This window comes from Salvelinus namaycush, chromosome 2 (genome assembly GCF_016432855.1).
Source record: "Salvelinus namaycush isolate Seneca chromosome 2, SaNama_1.0, whole genome shotgun sequence".
NCBI lineage: Eukaryota > Metazoa > Chordata > Actinopteri > Salmoniformes > Salmonidae > Salvelinus > Salvelinus namaycush.
Genome location: NC_052308.1, coordinates 57,937,335 through 57,959,359, shown reverse-complemented (window position 1 = coordinate 57,959,359; position 22,025 = coordinate 57,937,335). Strand labels below are relative to the sequence as shown.

The window sequence follows — 22,025 nt, the reverse complement described above, 5'->3', positions numbered from 1 at the left end:
GAGGCATCCGGATCCTTTCTTTGCATCTGAAGAGATCCAGTGAGAATTGGTGACACTTAATCACAGGCATTTCCATACAAACAAACTGTGTGCGAGAAACAAAAGTAATATTAGTAATAATTATTTTTGAATCTCATAATTTTATATTACATTCCTTTTATTCGGTTCAAACAGCATAACAGAGTAAATAGTCAAGCCATCCATTTTAGTGTGTAATATTGGTTCCCTGAAGGAGGGGAATGGAACATAACACCAGGGTCGAGTTCGTTAGGGAAGTTTTGCAACAGAAAATTGGTACCTATTGAACACTACCCAGATAGTTCCACTAGTATAGCCCTGTCCTCATTGCTCGTTATGGAGAGTCTAAACTTATTGTGCCACATCCTTATATCCCTTGGGAAACTTTTTGTTACATCTGACATCTGTGGGATATCGCACACTTAAAGTTGTCTCATTCCCCTCCCTCAGGGAACCATGGTTACATACAGGTAATTATTTTTTATTTTACTTACCTGCAGTCATTGCCACCTGCACTGATCACATATTTGTCATCGTAGGAGAAACGAATATTTGTCACATGAGCCGAGTGGCCGAAGTAGCGCTTGTGTTTGGCCTATGAAAAGATAGATGTTTAATAGTTATATTATTATAAGTAGAATAATTAGTATTTCAACTGCAGAAAATATACATATTCACATTCTCAAGTCTAAGACTATGGGGTTCATTTTATAATATCAATAAAATGGGTGTACATTGGTAGTCACGCGGAAAATGCTTACAAATTTTTCTATGCATGGAAAGTCAAATAGCTTGACGAGGCCAAAGTCATCCCCGGTGACTACATTGAGGCCGGCATGAGAGACGCAAGCACAATTGACGTCAGCCTTTTCAGCATTTCGCGGCCACACCCCCAGCACCTCATCTCCTAGTACACTGTGAAAGCAAGCAGAATGGTTGTGTTTACTGTAAAAACGTAACGTTAATTGAAAAAAATATATATGGCATAATATTGGGGGTGGTCTGTACATGTTGAATACTGTCATTATATATTTATTATTATGATCGAAGTTGAGTCATCAAATGGAATAATGTGTATCATCAGTGTACTTAACTGATAATGACTTTGGGCACAAATCAATATAATACATATCAGACCCAGAACCAAAACTCATGTGCGCTGGTCAGCTAAATGTTAACGGTCCGTCATGACAGACTAATAAAATACAGAGGTAGAAAAGTTAACATTTTAGAGTGTCAAGCAGCTAGAAATAAACCCGTACCCGGCTCCACGAGGGGGCAAAATGGGGCTTAGCCTCCTCAGTTGAAATTTGTGCCCCATCAGTTTAAGTTTGATGTCCCTATATAAAAATAGCAAAACAGTTCAAATGATTGAGTGACAGGTTGCTGCAAAATCTGTATCTCCGCTGCGCTGTGTGCGCTGCAGTGTGTGTAGGCGGGCTTTAGAAAGCCACTGGGGAGCAGGGTTTCCGTTAGCTGGTAAATGCTGTCTTTTTGGCCGACAAAATAAATGAAAAGCCGATAAATACAGTTGTAGCCAGCCAAGTTGGCCGGGGATGCCCTGCTGCCGAGGAGAGAGAGAAAGGAGGCCTTTTTCATTGAAATTAAACAACATTTAGAGAGTATGCCTATAGTGAAAAGCCTATAAAAGCAAGGCTCCAGACTGCGGCCATAGGTCTCATTGGACAGTAGGCTACAACTGCAAAGTTTTTTGGGACATTAAATGTACTGTTAGATTAATAGATGGCTACTATAAGGGGTATTATCTTTAGAGTTAGTTATCTAACTCATGTGTTTTGAGTTTACATACTCAAGTGGTGAATTGGCCTCAAATAAATTAGGCTATGATATTAGAGTACATAAAGATGCATGCAAATTCATTTTTACTGAACCCCCCAAAAATTAGAAAATTCAGGAACACTATTTTAACAGTAATAATATAACAACAATAGCATAATTGTCTACCCAAAATGCATGACAATTACTGGATTAGGTTGCACGTTAAAATATTTTGAATCAAAACATCACAAAATTATGAAATAACGTATTTTTTCTATTTCAAAAAAAAATTGTAAATCACTGTGTATTACTTTATAAGATGATAATGCGTTTTGCCTGAAAACAAATTGGTGTGACCAAATCATGGGCTGGTGCCTCCAACTGAAAAACTTAGTGGCATCAGTGCCACCAGGGGAAATTGTTAAGTCTGGAGCCCTGCTACAAGAGTTTTAATATTGTAGGGGACTCGCTATTCCCGTAGGGTGTAACTTTGGAACATTAATTTATAAATGTTTTCGTATTTATAAACATTTTATCATTATTGTATATCATTGTTATTATTGTAGGCCTATTTATTAATCCAAACGAGTTATTTTTTATATGCAAAATGTGTTTTGTTTAATTTTGTTAAAATAAGTTTGATCTGTCTTTTTAATTGTGTGCTCTGTATTTAGTTGAAGATTATAAGTAGGCCTGTCAAAAAATAAATATCATTAGCCTATTTCTGTCATTTGTTGGGTACGTTAGACACTAGCCTTTCTTGGTAATTGCTGCAACATAGCCTGTTCAAAACCTTTTTGAAGGTTTAAACCAGTTCACAAGTGGGTTTTTTTCATTCTGTTGAGCCATTTTCTTTGGCCAAATTAAGTTCCAACTGTAATGTTGGGTTTGCTGCAATATATTATCCTGCTCGTTTTTCCCTAGAAACAATGGCTTGAATTACTTTTGATATTACTCTTATAAAGTTTAGAAACTTTTGCGAAGGTTTGGTGTGGCTATTAGCCTAATATACTGCAGGCATATGGTATGTGTCACGTTCCTGACCTGTTTTCTGTTGTTTGGTATGTGTTTAATTGGTCAGGGCGTGAGTTTGGGTGGGTAGTCTATGTTATGTGTTTTCTATGTTGGGTTAATGGGTTGCCTGGTATGGCTCTCAATTAGAGGCAGGTGTTTGGCGTTTCCTCTGATTGAGAGTCATATTAAGGTAGGTTGTTTCACATTGTTTGTTGTGGGTGGTTGTCTTCCGTGTCAGTACATGTTACCACACGGGACTGTTTCGGTTTGTCTGTTCCTGTTCGTGTGTTCTTCGTTTCATGTAAGTTCGTAAGTTTAGGTCTGTTTAGTTCGTTTTGTTATTTTGTTTTCTAAAGTGTTATTTCGTGTTTCGTCGTTTGTCTAATAAATCATTATGTCCACATACCTCGCTGCGTGTTGGTCTGATCCATGCTCCTCCTCATCCGAGGAGGAGGAATATGACGACGATCGTTACAGAACCACCCACCAAACCCAGATCAAGCAGCGGGTTAACGGACAGCAACGACAGCAGCAGTGGGTCAAGGAGGATTGGACATGGGAAGAGATTCTGGACGGAGAAGGACCCTGGGCAGAGCCAGAGGAGTGTCGCCGTCCCAAGGCGGAGCTGGAGGCATCTAAAGCGGAGAGGCGACGATATGAGGAGGCAGCACGGAAGCAAGGCTGGAAGCCCGCAAGTACAACCCAAAAATTTCTTGGGGGGGGGCTAAAGGGTAGTGTGGCGAAGTCAGGTAGGAGACCTGCGCCAACTTCCCGGGCTTACCGTGGAGAGCGAGAGTACGGGCAGACACCGTGTTACGCAGTAGAGCGCATGGTGTCTCCTGTACGTGTTCATAGCCCGGTGCGGGTTATTCCACCTCCCCGCACTAGCCGGGCTAGAGTGAGCATTGAGCCAAGTGCCATGAAGCCGGCTCAACATATCTGGCCTCCAGTACGTCTCCTCGGGCCGGTGTACATGGCACCAGCCTTACGCATGGTGTCCCCGGTTCGCCAACACAGCCCAGTGCGGGTTATTCCACCTCCCCGCACTGGACGGGCTACGGGGAGCATGCAACCAGGTAAGGTTGGGCAGGCTCAGTGCTCAAAGGAGCCAGTACGCCTGCACGGTCCGGTATATCCGGCGCCACCTTCCCGCCCCAGCTCAGTACCACCAGTGCCTACACCACGCACCAGGCTTCCAGTGCGTCTCCAGAGCCCTGTTCCTCCTCCACGCACTCTCCCTGTGGTGCGTGTCTCAAGCTCAGTGCCTCCAGTTTCGGCACCACGCATCAAGCCTTCTGTGCGTCTCCAGAGCCCTGTACGCACTGTTCCTTCTCCCCGCACTCGCCCTGAGGTGCGTGCCGTCAGCCCGGTACCTCCAGTTCCGGTACCACGCACCAGGCCTATAGTGCGCATCGAGAGTCCAGTGTGCCCTGTTCCTGCTCCCCGCACTAGCCTTGAGGTGCGTGTCTCCAGTCCGGTACCACCAGTTCCGGCACCACGCACCAGGCCTACTGTGCGCCTCAGCAGGTCAGAGTCGGCTGTCTGCCCAACGCCGCCTGCACTGCTCGTCTGCCCAGCACCGTCTGAGCCATCTGTCTGCCCAGCACCGTCTGAGCCATCTGTCTGTCCAGCGCCGTCTGAGCCATCTGTCTGCCCAACGCCGTCTGAGCCATCCGTCTGCCCAGCGCCGTCTGAGCCATCCGTCTGCCCAGCGCCTTCTGAGCCATCCGTCTGCCCAGCGCCTTCTGAGCCATCCGTCTGCCACGAGCCATTAGAGCCGCCCGTCTGTCCCGAGCCATTAGAGCCGTCCGTCAGTCAGGAGCCGCTAGAGCCGTCCGTCAGTCAGGACCTGCCAGAGCCGCCAGCCAGTCAGGAGCTGCCAGAGCCGCCAGCCAGTCAGGAGCTGCCAGAGCCGCCAGCCAGTCAGGAGCTGCCAGAGCCGCCAGCCAGTCAGGAGCTGCCAGAGCCGCCAGCCAGTCAGGAGCTGCCAGAACCGCCAGACAGTCATGAGCTGCCCTACAGTCATGAGCTGCCCTACAGTCATGAGCTGCCCTCCAGTCATGAGCTGCCCTCCAGTCATGAGCTGCCCTCCAGTCATGAGCTGCCCTCCAGTCATGAGCTGCCCTCCAGTCATGAGCTGCCCTCCAGTCATGAGCTGCCCTACAGTCATGAGCTGCCCTACAGTCATGAGCTGCCACTCAGTCCGGAGCTGCCACTCAGTCCGGAGCTGCCACTCAGTCCGGAGCTGCCACCCAGTCCGGAGCTGCCACCCAGTCCGGAGCTGCCACCCAGTCCGGAGCTGCCACCCAGTCCGGAGCTGCCACCCAGTCCGGAGCTGCCACTCAGTCCGGAGCTGCCACTCAGTCCGGAGCTGCCATTAGTACAGAGTTGTCCCTCTGTCCTAAGCTACCTCTCTGTCCGGAGCTACCTCTCTGTCCGGGAGTTACCTCTCTGTCCGGAGCTACCTCTCTGTCCGGAGCTACCTCTCTGTCCTGAGCTACCTCTCTGTCCTGAGCTACCTCTCTGTCCTGAGCTACCTCTCTGTCCTGAGCTGTCTCCTCTATGTAGGAGGGGCCTTAGTGAAGGTTCCTGGACCATGGTCGGGGGCGAGGGTCGCCACTCAAAGGACGCGAAGGAGAGGGACAAAGACAGTGGTGGAGTGGTGTCCTCGTCCACCGCCGGAGCCGCCACCGCGGACAGATGCCCACCCAGACCCTCCCCTTGAGTTGTAGGGGTGCGCCCGGAGTTCGCACCTTGAGGGGGGGGTTCTGTCACGTTCCTGACCTGTTTTCTGTTGTTTGGTATGTGTTTAATTGGTCAGGGCGTGAGTTTGAGTGGGTAGTCTATGTTATGTGTTTTCTATGTTGGGTTAATGGGTTGCCTGGTATGGCTCTCAATTAGAGGCAGGTGTTTGGCGTTTCCTCTGATTGAGAGTCATATTAAGGTAGGTTGTTTCACATTGTTTGTTGTGGGTGGTTGTCTTCCGTGTCAGTACATGTTACCACACGGGACTGTTTCGGTTTGTCTGTTCCTGTTCGTGTGTTCTTCGTTTCATGTAAGTTCGTAAGTTTAGGTCTGTTTAGTTCGTTTTGTTATTTTGTTTTCTAAAGTGTTATTTCGTGTTTCGTCGTTTGTCTAATAAATCATTATGTCCACATACCTCGCTGCGTGTTGGTCTGATCCATGCTCCTCCTCATCCGAGGAGGAGGAATATGACGACGATCGTTACAGTATGAAGGCAGTGCGCACAGGCTCTTTAAATGATACCCATGTATCGGCGGAAATACCGTTCAGCTGACGACCGAAGTCAGCCTGCAGGCACCCGGCCCGCCACAAGGCGTCGCTAGAGCGCAATGAGCCAAGCAAAGCCCCCTCGGCCAAACCCTCCCCTAACCCGGACAACGCTGGGCCAATTGTGCAACGCCCTCCCGGCCAATTCCCTCCCCTAACCCGGACAACGCTGGGCCAATTGTGCAACACCCTAAGGGACTCCCGGTTACGGCCGGATGTGACCTAGCCTGGGATCGAACCCCTTAGACCGCTGTGCCACTGGAGAGGCCATTCTCTTTTTTAATACTTACGCCAATAGGCCGATGCATGCAATGCCCTGATGTACTTAGTGCTCAAATCTCTGACAGCTGAACCATGAGGTGGACAATTATTGTTTTAGGAAAGTAAAAAACAATAAAACAATAGGCTATAACAATAGGCTATATTTCGAAACACAATTAAGTGTTTTTGTAATTAGTTATAGACTGTTTTTAAGGACACTGTGGCTCTTCAGAAAAGGTAAGAAAACAATGTTGCTGGTTGTTTTTTATATCAAATCTTGCTTTCGTTTTTAGGTCGCTGTACATGGTGCTGATAGAGCGCAGCAGAGATTTTCGCACCAACCTGTCACTTCTTGGTCAAAAGCATTTGAACTTAATTGTATTGTTGTATAGCGTGATATAAGCAGAATTCAATATCATTTCAATGCAAGAACTTAAAAAAACGTAGTCATTTTATCCTGTCGCCGGTCTGAAGAACACTTTTTTAGTTCCCTGAACATCGTGGAAAAGTTATTTTTCAAATCGCCAAATAAGAACCTTTAGGGAATGTTACGGGAACGTTCTGTGCAAGCTGTTATAGAACATAAATATGAACAGATTACAACTGTAATTGACCTGTTTTAGACCATGAAGCATCTTACCTAGTCCAGGTGGCCCAAGTGATCCTTTCAATCACAGATTGCTCAGCTACCATCTTTCCTGATGGCACCTCGTGGACCTGCCGACTGTACGTACCAGTGGATACCTGTAATGACATCCCACGCAATTCAGCTACTGTGAGGTGAAGAGGGGTTGTAAACAATGGATAACGTAATAACACAGGTTAATGTAATCATTTTCAGTAATATAACTTTTTCATGAATAATCAAATTAAACCAGTTAAAAAGGGGCAATCTGGGGATTGACACATCCATTTTTCTGACTTTAAAATGAATGACGTCCAGCCATTGATTCTTGAAGAATATAAATGTCTCATGAGCTTAGTTCAGCAGTCTTACTCCAACACAACCCTAAATATAAGCTTGTTTCACTCCACTGTTGGTAAACAATGTCATTGTAATGAAACACAGTAAAGGCTTTAGCTATCGTTTTGATCTCATAATTGGCTCATCCTTGCATTCATAGCTCCATCTATGAATTTGAGAGTGGATACATTTCTCAAGCCCCATCCTTCCGCTGTTTACTAAGAAAGTGGCGGGTTACTGCTTTATTGCTGTTTGAAACGAAGATTGCCTCTTTAATAATAACTTGCCAGATAACATAATAAAGCTGTTGAACAGATAACGTAATAACTTTTCAGGTGAGTAAAACATTTATTACCACATAATTCAATTAGCTCTATGCTAGGTACAGTGCATTCTGAAAGTATTCAGACCCCTTGACTTTTTCCACATTTTGTTAACTCGTTTTTCTCCATCAATCTACACACAATACCCCATGAATGACAAAGCAAAAACAGGTTTTTAGAAATGTTTGCTAATTTATAAAAAAAATATATAGAATTGAGACCCTTTACTCAGTACTTTGAGAGTACTTTGTTGAAGCACCTTTGGCAGCGATTACAGCCTCGAGTCTTCTTGGGTATGATGCTGCAAGCTTGGCACACCTTTATTTGGAGAGTTTCTCCCATTCTTCTCTGCAGATCCTCTCAAGCTCTGTCAGGTTGGATAGGGAGCGTCGCTGCACAACTATTTTCAGGTCTCTCCAGAGATGTTTAATCGGGTTGAAGTCCGGGCTCTGGCTGGGCCAGTCAAGGACATTCAGAGTCCTGAATCCACTGCTGTGTTGTCTTGGCTGTGTGCTTAGGGTCGTTGTCCTGTTGGATTGTGAACCTTTGCCCCAGTCTAAGGTCCTGATCACTCTGGCAGGTTTTCATCAAAGATCTCTCTGTACTTTGCTCCGTTCATCTTTGCCTCAATCCTGACTAGTCTCCCCGTCCCTGCAGCTGAAAAACATCCCCATAGCAGGATGCTGCCACCATCATGCTTCACCGTAGGGATGGTGCCAGGGCTCCTCCAGATGTGACGCTTGGCATTCAGGCCAAAAAGTTCAATCTTGGTTTTATCAGACCAGAGAATCTTGTTTCACAGAGTCTGATAGTCCTTTAGGTGACTTTTGGCAAACTCCAAGTGGGCTGTCATGTGCATTTTACTGAGAATTGGCTTACATCTGGCCACTCTACCATAAAGGCCTGATTGGTGGAGTGCTGCAGAGATGGTTGTCCTTCTGGAAGGTTGTCACATCTCCACAGAGGAACTCTGGAGCTCTGTCAGATTGACCATTGGGTTCTTGGTCACCTCTCTGATCAAGGCTCTTCTCCTGATTGCTCAGTTTGGCCGGGCGGCCAGCTCTAGGAATAGTCTTGGTGGTTCCAAACTTGGGGACCTGGGGCCTCCCGAGTGGCGCAGCGGTCGTGACAGGGAGACCCACGAGGCAGCGCACAATTGGCCCAGCGTCTTCCGGGTTAGGAGAGGGTTTGACCGGCTGGGATTTCCTTGTCCTATCGCGCTCAAGCGACTCCTTGTGGCAGGCCGGACGCCCGCAATCGGACTTCGGTTGCCAGTTGGACGGTGTTTCCTCCGACACATTGGTGCGGCTGGCTTCCAGGTTAAGCGAGCAGTGTGTCAAGAAGCAGTGCGGCTTGACAGGGTAGTGTTTCGGAGGACGCACGGCTCTCGACCTTCGCCTCTCTCTCTCTCGAGTCCGTAGGGGAGTTGCTGCGATGGAACAAGTATGTAACTACCAATTGGTAAAAAAAATAAGAATATCCCAATGCCCCGCGCAGTGATTGGGGACATTGCCCTGTGTAGGGTGCTGTCTTTCGGATGGGACGTTAAACTGGTGTCCGTAAGAGTAGGGGTGTTAACCCCGGTGTCCTGGCTAAATTCCCAATCTGACCTTCATACCATCATGGCCAACTAATCATCCCCAGTTTACAATTGACTCATTCATCCCCCCTCATCTCCCTGTACCTATTCCCCAGGTCGTTGCTGTAAATGAGAATGTGTTCTCAGTCAACTTACCTGGTAAAATAAGGGTAAAATAAAAAATGTGGTACCCTTCCCCAGATCTGCCCCTCGACACAATACTCGGAGCTCTACGGACAATTCCTTCGACCTCATGGCTTGGTTTTCGCTCTGACATGCATTGTCAACTGTGGGACATTATATAGACAGGTGTGTGCCTTTCCAAATCATGTCCAATCAATTGAATTTACCACAGGTGGACTCCAATCAAGTTGTAGAAACATCTCAAGGATGAATAGTGGAAACAGGATGCAACTGAGCTCAATTTTGATTCTCATAGCAAAGGGTCTGAATACTTATGTAAATAAGGTATCGTTTTTTTTATTTGCAAATAGATTCGTTTTTTTTTGCAAACTTGTTTTCGCTTTGTCATTATGAGGTATGGGTGTAGATTGCTGAGGATTAAAAAAAACATTTTTAGAATAAGGCTGTAACGTAACAAAATGTGGAAAAAGTCAAGGGTTCTGAATACTTTCCAAAGGCAATGTAAAAAAAAATATTTAAAAAAAGACCTTTATATAACCAGGTAGACCATTTACAACTGCGACCTGGCCAAGATAAAGCAAAGCAGTGCGATAAAAACAACAACACAGAGTTACACAGGGGATAAACAAACGTACAGTCAATAACACAATAGAAAATCTGTATACAGTGTGTGCAAATGTAGCAAGGAGGTAAGGCAATAAATAGGCCATAGTGGCGAAGTAATTACAATTTAGCAATTAACACTCGAGTGATAGATGTGCAGATGAGGATGTGCAAATAGAAATACTGGTGTGCAAAAGAGCAGAAAAAACAAATATGGGGATGAGGTAGGTAGTAGGTTGGTTGGGCTATTTACAGATGGGCTGTGTACAGCTGCAGAGATCGGTAAGCTGCTCTGACAGCTGATGCTTGAAGTTAGTGAGGGAGTTATAAGTCTCCAACTTCAGTGATTTTTGAAATTCGTTCCAGTCATTGGCAGCAGAGAACTGTAAGGAAAGGCGGCCAAAGGAGGTGTTGGCTACGGGGATGACCAGTGAAATATACTTGCTGGAGCGCGTGCTACGGGTGGGTGTTGCTATGGTTAACAGTGAGCTGAGATAAGGCGGAGCTTTACCTAGCAAAGACTTATAGATGACCTGGAGCCAGTTGGTTTGGCGGTGAATATGTAGCGAGGACCAGCCAACGAGAGCATACAGGTCGCAATGGTGGGTAGTATATGGGCCTTTGGTGACAAAATGGATGGCACTGTGATAGACTGCATCCAATTTGCTGAGTAGAGTGTTGGAGGCTATTTTGTAAATGACATTGCCGAAGTCAAGGATAGGCAGGATAGGCAGTTTTACGAGGGCATGAGTGAAGGAGGCTTTGTTGCGAAATAGGAAGCCGATTCTAAATTTGATTTTGGATTGGAGATGCTTAATATGAGTCTGGAAGGAGAGTTTACAGTCTAGCCAGACACCTAAGTATTTATAGTTGTCCACATATTCTAAGTCAGAAACGTCCAGAGTAGTGATGCTAGGCGGGCGGGCGGGTGCCGGCAGCGATCGGTTGAAGAGTATGCATTTAGTTTTACTAGCGTTTAAGAGCAGTTGGAGGCCACAGAAGGAGTGTTGTATGGCATCGAAGCTCGTTTGGAGGTACGTTAACACAGTGTCCAAAGAAGGGCAAGATGTATACAGAATGGTGTTGTCTGTGTAGAGGTGAATCAAAGAATCACCCGCAGCAAGAGCGACATCATTGATATATACAGAGAAATGAGTCGGCCCGAGAATTGAACCCTGTGGCACTCCCATAAAGACTGCCAGAGGTCCGGACAACAGCCCCTCCGATTTGACACACTCAACTCTATCTGAGAAGTAGTTTGTGAACCAGGCGAGGCAGTCATTTAAGAAACCAAGGCTGTTGAGTCTGTCGATAAGAATGTGGTGATTGACAGAGTCGAAAAGCCTTGGCCAGGTCGATGAAGACGGCTGCACAGTACTGTTTTTTATCGATGTTGGTTATGATATAATTTAGGACCTTGAGCGTGGCCAAGGTACACCCGTGACCAGCTCGGAAACCAGATTGCATAGCGGAGAAGGTACAGTGGGATTCAAAATGGTCGGTGATCTGTTTGTTAACTTGGCTTTCGAGGACCTTAGAAAGGCAGGGTAGGGTAGATATTGGTCTGTAGCAGTTTGTGTCTAGAGTGTCTCCCCCTTTGAAGAGGGATATGACCGCGACAGCTTTCCAATCTTTAGGAATCTCAGACGATATGAAAGAAAGGTTGAACAGACTAGTAATAGTAATTTGCCAAGAGCCACCTCTCAGTTTGCAACAACTAATGTGAGGGGTCCCAGTGCACAAAAACATAGATTGAGGAGTGCTCTTTCCAATTGATCAATTATGTCTCTTTTTCCTCTGCAAATATTTAAGCATGAAAATATTATCCCGTCTTACCTCGATGTACTTGCTGTCAGCCGAAAAGTCCATCTGGATGACAAATCCAGCAATGTCCTTGCAGTAGCCAATACGGTTGAGTGAAGGACCCAGAGTAAGGTCGTAGAAGTCCACCGCGTTGTCCACAGAGCCCACTGCTAGCAGACGGTTGTCCGGGCTGAATCTTTATAACAAAGAATGACCTGATTAATCCCATACTGTATGGGCCAGTTTCCCGGACATAGATTAAGCCTAGTCCTAGACAAAAAAGCAAGCTCAATGAAAAATCACCAAATGTGCATAAAGAGTGGTAGATTAAAGAGTGGGACTCCAAATAAAAAGGCAAACAATGGAGCAAATGCATCCATTGACATTTTCAAATGCAATAAGTACTTGCTTTCTATGATACAGTGCCTTCAGAAAGTATTCACACCCTTTGACTTTTTCCACATTTTGTTGTTACATCCCAAATTGAAAATTCATTCAATTTAGATTTTTTTTGTCACTGATCTACACACGAAACCCCATAATGTCAAAGTGGAATTATATTTTTAGAAATTTTTAGAAATTAATAAAAAATTAAAAGCTGAAATGTCTTCAGTCACTACGTATTCGGCCCCTTTGTTATGGCAAGCCTAAATAACTTCAGGAGTAAAAATGTGCTTAACAAGTCAGACAATAAGTTGCATGGACTCACTCTGTGTTCAATAATGGTGTTTAATATGATTTTTTAATGACTACCCCATCTCTGTACCCCACACATAAAATTATTTGTAAGGTTAAGCATTGAATTTCATGCACAGATTCAAAAACAAAGACCAGGGAGGTTTTCCATTGCCCCATGAAGAAGGGCACATATTGGTAGACGGGTAAAAAAAAAAGCAGACATTGAATATACCTTTGAGCATGGTGAAGTTATTAATTACACTTTGGATGGTGTATCAAAACAACTAGTCAGGGGGCTCTAGGGGGTGATGACGTGACAGGTGGCAGGCACACATTGTCCTATGAATTAATCACAAAAATTGAGGATTAGCTGATAACTACAAAACAAAGCATTCTGGATAATATAGAGAATCTGGAACTATTTATTGATCAGTATTTTGATATGCTTGAAAAAGAAACAAATACATCGAAACGAACAAGGGAAGACCTTCCCTCGAGTTCTGCGAGCAAAACAGGAGGAAAGCCGTCATCTAAAATTCCAAACTTAACATTGGAGGGGGACCTTTTTATAACTACGTCTCCATAAGATAGAGCATTGCTTACAAGCATGAGAGAGCAGTTTAAAAAACTGGATCTATTGCCTGGGCTCTTGGGGGAGGTTGAGGCCTTAAAAAGAGGAATGGATTATAGTAATAAAATGATGGAAGAAATACGAGCGGAAAATAAGATATTGAAAATTACCGTGCACTACGGTATGATAATAAAACAATTAAAGCGAATTACTTGATCTAAAGTGCAGAAGTATGAGAAATAATATTGTTATAATGGGAATAGAGGAGGATGAAAACGAAAACTATCAGTCAACGATGGAAAAAGTCAAGGTGTTCATGAAACGTAATCTCAAGATGACGGACGAACAGGTGGAAACAATTGATTTTCGAAGAGCTCACCGTTTTGGTAGCAGGGCAGAGAGAAGGCCCCGTCCGATCGTAGCTATGCTAACCCACTATAAAATGAAAATGTCCTTGTTACAAAGGGTAGGGAATTGAAGAACACCCCATTCTCTATTAATGAACAATTTCCTCATGAAATAGTGGAGAGACAACGTGCCCTGTACCCCAATTTCAAAAGGCTCCGAGCAGAGAAGCAGAACGTTCGTCTAGTGGTCGATAAATTATATGTCAACGTGGCTGTGAGTGTAGCTACCTCCTGTTGAAGTAGTCCCCTATACATATTTGCACCACATTACACAATACACATATGGATTCATTGTTTTTCTACAAAAACAATTATTTTGCATGAACAACTTTTTTTGTTTTTATTCATGCATTATGGAACCGTGGACTATGTGGACTTAAAATAAGGTTGGATTTATGGTAATGCAGAATGGGTATGATGAACTTATCCCGTTTCTATAATAGGCTTTATGGAACATTGGACTATATGGACGTAATATCAGGTTTTGATTTCGAGGAAGGCGAGGATGGGTTAGGCTGACCTTTTTTTTCTTTATGATTTTTTATGTATTTCATTCGAAGATTGTACATTAGAAATACCAAGGTCGTTTTTTTGTTGTTTAATATGATACAGTGGGGCAAAAAAGTATTTAGTCAGCCACCAATTGTGCAAGTTCTCCCACTTAAAAAGATGAGAGAGGCCTGTAATTTTCATCATAGGTACACTTCGACTATGACAAACAAAATGAGAAAAAAAAATCCAGAAAATCACATTGTAGGATTTTTAATGAATTGATTTGCAAATTATGGTGGAAAATAAGTATTTGGTCAATAACAAAAGTTTATCTCAATACTTTGTTATATACCCTTTGTTGGCAATGACAGAGGTCAAATGTTTTCTGTAAGTCTTCACAAGGTTTTCACACACTGTTGCTGGTATTTTGGCCCATTCCTCCATGCAGATCTCCTCTAGAGCAGTGATGTTTTGGGGCTGTTGCTGGGCAACACGGACTTTCAACTCCCTCCAAAGATTTTCTATGGGGTTGAGATCTGGAGACTGGCTAGGCCACTCCAGGACCTTGAAATGCTTCTTACGAAGCCACTCCTTCGTTGCCCGGGCGGTGTGTTTGGGATCATTGTCATGCTGAAAGACCCAGCCACGTTTCATCTTCAATGCCCTTGCTGATGGAAGGAGGTTTTCACTCAAAATCTCACGATACATGGCCCCATTCATTCTTTCCTTTACACGGATCAGTCGTCCTGGTCCCTTTGCAGAAAAACAGCCCCAAAGCATGATGTTTCCACCCCCATACTTCACAGTAGGTATGGTGTTCTTTGGATGCAACTCAGCATTCTTTGTCCTCCAAACACGACGAGTTGAGTTTTTACCAAAAAGTTCTATTTTGGTTTCATCTGACCATATGACATTCTCCCAATCTTCTTCTGGATCATCCAAATGCTCTCTAGCAAACTTCAGACGGGCCTGGACATGTACTGGCTTAAGCAGGGGGACACGTCTGGCACTGCAGGATTTGAGTCCCTGGCGGCGTAGTGTGTTACTGATGGTAGGCTTTGTTACTTTGGTCCCAGCTCTCTGCAGGTCATTCACTAGGTCCCCCCGTGTGGTTCTGGGATTTTTGCTCACCGTTCTTGTGATCATTTTGACCCCATGGGGTGAGATCTTGCGTGGAGCCCCAGATCGAGGGAGATTATCAGTGGTCTTGTATGTCTTCCATTTCCTAATAATTGCTCCCACAGTTGATTTCTTCAAACCAAGCTGCTTACCTATTGCAGCCTGGTGCAGGTCTACAATTTTGTTTCTGGTGTCCTTTGACAGCTCTTTGGTCTTGGCCATAGTGGAGTTTGGAGTGTGACTGTTTGAGGTTGTGGACAGGTGTCTTTTATACTGATAACAAGTTCAAACAGGTGCCAATAATACAGGTAACGAGTGGAGGACAGAGGAGCCTCTTAAAGAAGAAGTTACAGGTCTGTGAGAGCCAGAAATCTTGCTTGTTTGTAGGTGACCAAATACTTATTTTCCACCATAATTTGCAAATAAATTCATTAAAAATCCTACAATGTGATTTTCTGGATTTCTTTTCTCATTTTGTCTGTCATAGGTGAAGTGTACATATGATGAAAATTACAGGCCTCTCTCATCTTTTTAAGTGGGAGAACTTGCACAATTGGTGGCTGACTAAATACTTTTTTGCCCCACTGTATGTCCTAATTGTAGAGGTTGGGTATATTATGACTTAAAAGCTGTTATATAGTGCGGCCCTTGATTGCCGATGTGAATCGGAATGATTAACTTTTAAGATAAAACATAATCAATACGAATAGATGTATTATAGGGCTAGGATAAAGGATTGTATAATTAGAAACTTGCCTAGGGTCTCTTTTGGAATAGGCATATACGATCCTGAAATAATTGGTATTACCCTTTTACATTTAAAAAATCAATCTCAATATAAAAAATGTAAAGGATGATTATTCTTCCGATACACACCGGCAAATGGATGGATTAGGTATTGTCAACAGGGTTGTTGTCTCTAGTGTGTGTGGGCTGCTTTTAACAGTGGGATAAAGTGATTCAAATTAACGGTAGAACTAATACAATAATTGCCTTATGGAAGCACTTCTCTAAGCGAGAGAAAGGCATATTATATATTTCTATATAAGCAATTTATGCTAAATGTTATATTCTTGATCCTAATGATATAGGCCTAGGTGTAAAACAGCCGAGGTGATAAAGCAACGACCCTGGAATAAAAATCATACTGTGTAGGGTGGAGAGAGGGTTGGTTTTACAAGTTTACTCGATCTGGATTGTCAGTACTGCATGTGTTCTTGGCTGTCATGCCGTGGCTGTGTCAGAATCGATGGTGAGTTGAACTTGAGTATTCCTTCCCATAAGGGAGTGCCTGGGGTTGGCAGTCATTAGTGGGCGTTAGAATCTATGTACCTTATTCGAGAAATACAACAGGATAGAATGAGGACAACATGAAATATGTCTTGCATGTAATGGACATAAACAAGGGACTGGTCTTGCCATATATTTACAGTTGAAGTCGGAAGTTTACATACACCTTAGCCAAATACATTAAAACTCAGTTTTTCACTTTTCCTGACATTTAATCCTAGTAAAAATTCCCTGTCTTAGGTCAGTTAGGATCACCACTTTATTTTAAGAATGTGAAATGTCAGAATAATAGTAGAGAGAATTATATATTTCAGCTTTTATTTCTTTCATCACATTCTCAGTGGGTCAGAAGTTTACATATACTCAATTAGTATTTGGTAGCATTGCCTTTAAATTGTTTAACTTGGGTCAAATGTTTCGGGTAGCCTTCCACAAGCTTCCCACAATAAGTTGGGTGAATTTTGGCCTATTCCTCCTGACAGAGCTGGTGTAACTGAGTCAGGTTTGTAGGCCTCCTTGCTCGCACACGCTTTTTCAGTTCTGCCCACAAATGTTCTATGGGATTGAGGTCAGGGCTTTGTATTGGCCACTCCAATACCTTGACTTTGTTGTCCTTAAGCCATTTTGCCACAACTTTGGAAGTATGCTTGGGGTCATTGTCCATTTGGAAGACCCATTTGCGACCAAGCTTTAACTTCCTGACTGATGTCTTGAGATGTTGCTTCAATATATTCACATAATTTTCCTACCTCATGATGCCATCTATTTTGTGAAGTGCACCAGTCCCTCCTGCAGCAAAGCACCCCCACAACATGATGCTGCCACCCCCGTGCTTCACGATTGGGATGGTGTTCTTCGGCTTGCAAGCCGCCCCCTTTTTCCTCCAAACATAACGATGGTCATTATGGCATAACCGTTCAATTTTTGTTTAATTCCAGAGGACATTTCTCCAAAAAGCACTATCTTTGACCCCATGTGCAGTTTCAAACCGTAGTCAAAACATACATGTATTGTGTATGGCGGTTTTGGAGCAGTGGCTTCTTCCTTGCTGAGCGGTCTTTCCGGTTATGTCAATATAGGACTCGTTTTACTGTGGATATAGATATTTTTGTACTGGTTTCCCCCGGCATCTTCACAAGGTCCTTTGCTGTTGTTCTGGGATTAATTTGCACTATTCGCACCAAAGTACGCTCATCTCTAGGAGACAAAACGCATCTCCTTCCTGAGCGGTATGACGGCTGCGTGGTCACATGTTGTTTATACTTGCGTACAATTGTTTGTACAGATGAACGTGGTACCTTCAGGCGTTTGGAAATTGCTCCCAAGGATGAACCAGACTTGTGGAGGTCTACAATTTGTTTTTCTGAGTTCCTGGCTGATTTCTTTTGATTTTCCCATGATGTCATGGGAATTGATGCAAATGATGTCAATTAGCCGATCAGAAGCTTCTAAAGCCATGAGATCATTTTCTGGAATTTTCCAAGCTGTTTAAAACTTCTTATGGCTGCAGGGGCAGTATTGAGTAGCTTGGATGAAAGGTGCCCATTTCAAACGGCCTGCTCCTTAGTCATAGTTCCTAATATTTGCATATTATTATTAATATTGGATAGAAAACACTCCAAAGTTTCTAAAACTGTTTGAATTATTTCTCTGAGATTAACAGAACTCATATTGGCAGGCAAAATCCTGAGTTGAAATCAAACCGGAAGTCAGAAATCTGAGATTGTCTGTATTCAACAGAGTCCCAAAAGAATTCCAAATGACATATGGCAGGGGTTGCACTGCCTAGGGGTTCCACTAGATGTCAGCAATAAATAGAAATTCCAGTGAGACTTCTATGGTGTTCTGGGAGAGAATGAGAGCAGAATCAGTCAGGTGTCCATCAAGCGGCCACTCGCGTAACATCCCTCTTCCGCATGCAAGCCACTGCCGTTCCATGGCTCACGCAGACAGAAGGAATATTCCGGTTGGAACTTTATTGAAGCTATATGTTAAAAACATCCTAATGATTGATTCAGTACTTAGTTTGAAATGTTTCTTCGACCGGTAATAATTACATTTTGAAGTTTTTGTCCGATATGAAGCTGACCAGAATTAGCGTTTGGATATGTTTACCAAACGCGCTAACAATTGGACATAAATAACAGATTTTTTCGAACAAAACAAACATTTATTGTGGACCTGGAGTTTCTGCTAAGCCTTCTGATCGAAACCAACAAAGGTAATGAAATATTTATAATATATTTTGTTGTTTATAGTGACGCTATCTTTGCAGCTGTGATATGCTAATTTGAGCGCCGTCTCAGATTATAGCGTGCAGATATTTTTCCTTAAAGTTTTTTTTAAATCTGACATTGCGGTTGCATTAAGGAGAGGTATATCTATAACTCAATGTGTATAACTTGTATTATCATCTATATTTATGATGAGTATTCATGTTGAAACGACGGGCTATGCAAAGTCACTTGATGTTTTTGCATTTAGTGATTCTTGTAGCCTCAATGTAAACTCAGATTTTTTGATATAAATATGAATTGAATCAAACAAAACACGCATGTATTGTGTAACATGAAGTCCTATGAGTGTCATCTGATGAAAATAATCGAAGGTTAGTGAATCATTTTATCTCTATTCTGGTTTTTGTGATGCTATCATTAGCTGGGAAAAATGCTATGATTATTTTTAGTTTTGTGGAGACCTAACATAATCGTTTGTAGTGCTTTCGCTGAAAAGCCTATTTGAAATCGGAAAGTTTGGTGGGATTAACAACAAGATTACCTTTAAAATGATATAAGACACATGTATGTTTGAGGAATTTTAATGGCGCCCTGCACTTGGACTGGCTGTTGTCATATTGATCCCGACTTAGGGCTTGCAGCCATAAGAAGTTTTTTAAAGGCACAGTCAACTTAGTGTAAACTTCGGAACCACTGGAATTGTGATACAGTGAATTATCAGGGAAAAAATCTGTCTGTAAACAATTGTTGGAAAAAGGACTTGTGACATGCACAAAGTAGATCTTAACCGACTTGCCAAAACTATAGTTTGTTAACAAGAAATTTGTGGAGTGATTGACAAAACGAGTTTTAATGACTCCAACCTAAGTGTATGTAAACTTCCGACTTCAACTGTATGTTGTTTTCTCTATTTTTTTCTTTTTTTTAATGAACAATTGAATCCAATGAACTGAACAGGCTGGGATGGCATATGCTTAATATGAGCATGCATGTAAGATTGTGCTGTTATGTATATTAATATTATCTCTTATTTTTACTTCCCCCCCCCCCTGGACTTTTTTCCATGTTATTTGGTTAGTTCTCTTAGGCATCCTCATAGATAATTATGTTATCATGGGATTGCCCATATTTCCCTCTGGCCAACGCCAATTGGCAGCCAAGGGTTTGCCTTAGGACGCAAAGGTGCGTCATGAGTCAGGGAGATGGTCTGATGGTCTTAGTGACAACAGACCTAGATATGGGGAGAGGTTTTCGTAGGTGGAATATTAGGACAATTGGAGATTTACAAAGTTGCAGTTACAGTATGCTTAACAGTGCAAATTATTATGGTACAGCTATATGGACACTTAATCACCATGGTGCTTATTGGTAAGTTTACAAACATTGGTTGTGGTAAGTATAATTGAAACGTGGGTATCATTATGGTAAGTGGGGAAATAAGTATAGCAAGTTATCCTTGTAATGGCCTAGCAGATCATAAAAAAAGAAGATCAATTTTTACATGGCTAAAAGAGAAATAATATAATATCTATTGTTTAAAAGAAACTCATTCTACAAATATAGATGGTTGGGTGGAAAAAAGGACGGAGAGGGAAATATATTTTGTCATGGTCAAAGAAACTCAAAAAGGGTGATTATACTAATGAATAAACTCAGAGAAAAAAAAGAAACGTCCCTTTTTCGGGACCCTGTCTTTCAAAGATAATTCGTAAAAATCAAAATAACTTCACAGATCTTCATTGTAAAGGGTTTAAACTCTGTTTCCCATGCTTGTTCAATGAACCAAAAACAATTAAGGAACATGCACCTGTGGAACGGTCGTTAAGACACTAACAGCTTACAGGCGGTAGGCAATTAAGGTCACAGTTCTGAAAACTTAGGACACTAAAGAGGCCTTTCTACTGACTCTGAAAAACACCAAAAGAAAGATGCCCAGGGTCCCTGCTCATCTGCGTGAACGTGCCTTAGGCATGCTGCAAGGAGGCATGAGGACTGCAGATGTGGCCAGGGCAATAAATTGCAATGTCCGTACTGTGAGACGCTTAAGACGGCGCTACAGGGAGACAGGACAGACAGCTGATTGTCCTCGCAGTGGCTGACCACGTGTAACAACGCCTGCACAGGATCGGTACATCCAAACATCACACCTGCGGGACAGGTACAGGATGGCAACAACAACTGCCCGATTTACACAAGGAACGCACAATCCCTCCATCAGTGCTCAGACTGTCCGCAATAGGCTGAGAGAGGCTGGACTGAGGGCTTGTAGGCCTGTTGTAAGGCAGGTCCTCACCAGACATCACCAGCAACAATGTTGCCTATGGGCACAAACCCACCGTCGAGTATATAATAATCTATTATTACGGTGGGAGATTATAATATGGTTTTAAGTACCACATTGGATCGTAAAGGAAATCATTCTACAAACTATCACCCTCAAGCACTTAAGGAGATTACAAAGATCATGGATACATTAGAACTAGTGGATAAATGGAGGTTGAAAAACCCTGACCTAGTGAGATTTACATGGAGGAGGCTTAATCAAGCTAGCCCTCTTGATTACTTCCTAGTCTCGTTCTTGCTGGCATCAAAAGTTTAAAAAAGTATTAATAGGAGACCGAATGCGATCGGACCACCATCTAATTGGCCTCCATTTAACTCTTACAGAATTTCCACGTGAACGGCGATATTGGAAATTTAATCAAAGCCTATTGGATGACTGTAATTTTATGGGACACTTTCAAATGTACTTTTAGAGGCCATTCAATACAATACTCATCATTAAAACAAAAGCAGTTTACGTCAAAAGAGATGAGACTAATACAGGAAATAGAGGAAGTAACAACGCAGGTAGATGGTAATGGAAACTGTACTATAGAGGCACAAAATAGGTTAGAGGAAAAACAAAAATAAATGGAGGTACTTAATCAAGAATGATCAAGTGTAATGTATTACAAAAATAAAGTGAATTGGATGGAAAATGGGAAAAAATGCACAAAATGTATTGAATCTTCAACACAGAAATTCTACCAAAAATAATTTACAGAACTCGTTTGCCATGATTCTCCAAATTATATTTTGAAAGAGGAAGCAAAATATTTTAAGCATAGAACATCAAGGGGTTAGAAACCCAGGGGATAAAAACAAAAGTTTCAATGTATGCTGATGACTCTAGTTTTTTCTTAAGTCCACAATTTGAATCCCTGCAGTCTCATTGAATATCTTGGTCACTTTTCTAGCCTCTCTGGACTAAAACCTAATTATGACAAGTGTTATTTATTTCTTTTTATTTATTTTATTTTTATTTCACCTTGATTTAACCAGGTAGGCCAGTTGAGAACAAGTTCTCATTTACAACTGCGACTCATTTACAACTGTGTGCAAATGTAGAAGAGTAGGGAGGTAAGGCAATAAATAGGCCATAGAGACGAAATAATTACAATTTAGCATTA

At 42.8% G+C, this 22,025-nt stretch overlaps 1 protein-coding gene across 1 annotated transcript in view; it reads right to left on the bottom strand.

Annotated features, from left to right (window-relative positions):
* Nucleotides 1–60: 60 nt before the first annotated feature.
* Nucleotides 61–22,025, bottom strand: part of eml6 (EMAP like 6) — a 69,395-nt gene continuing 47,430 nt past the window's right edge. The window contains exons 37-41 of the mRNA XM_038971557.1: nt 11,813–11,975; nt 7,004–7,107; nt 780–933; nt 513–613; nt 61–85 (exon numbers count right to left, since the gene is read on the bottom strand). Of these exons, the coding sequence (XP_038827485.1) occupies nt 61–85; nt 513–613; nt 780–933; nt 7,004–7,107; nt 11,813–11,975 (547 nt within the window). The remainder of the gene's footprint in view (nt 86–512; nt 614–779; nt 934–7,003; nt 7,108–11,812; nt 11,976–22,025) is intronic.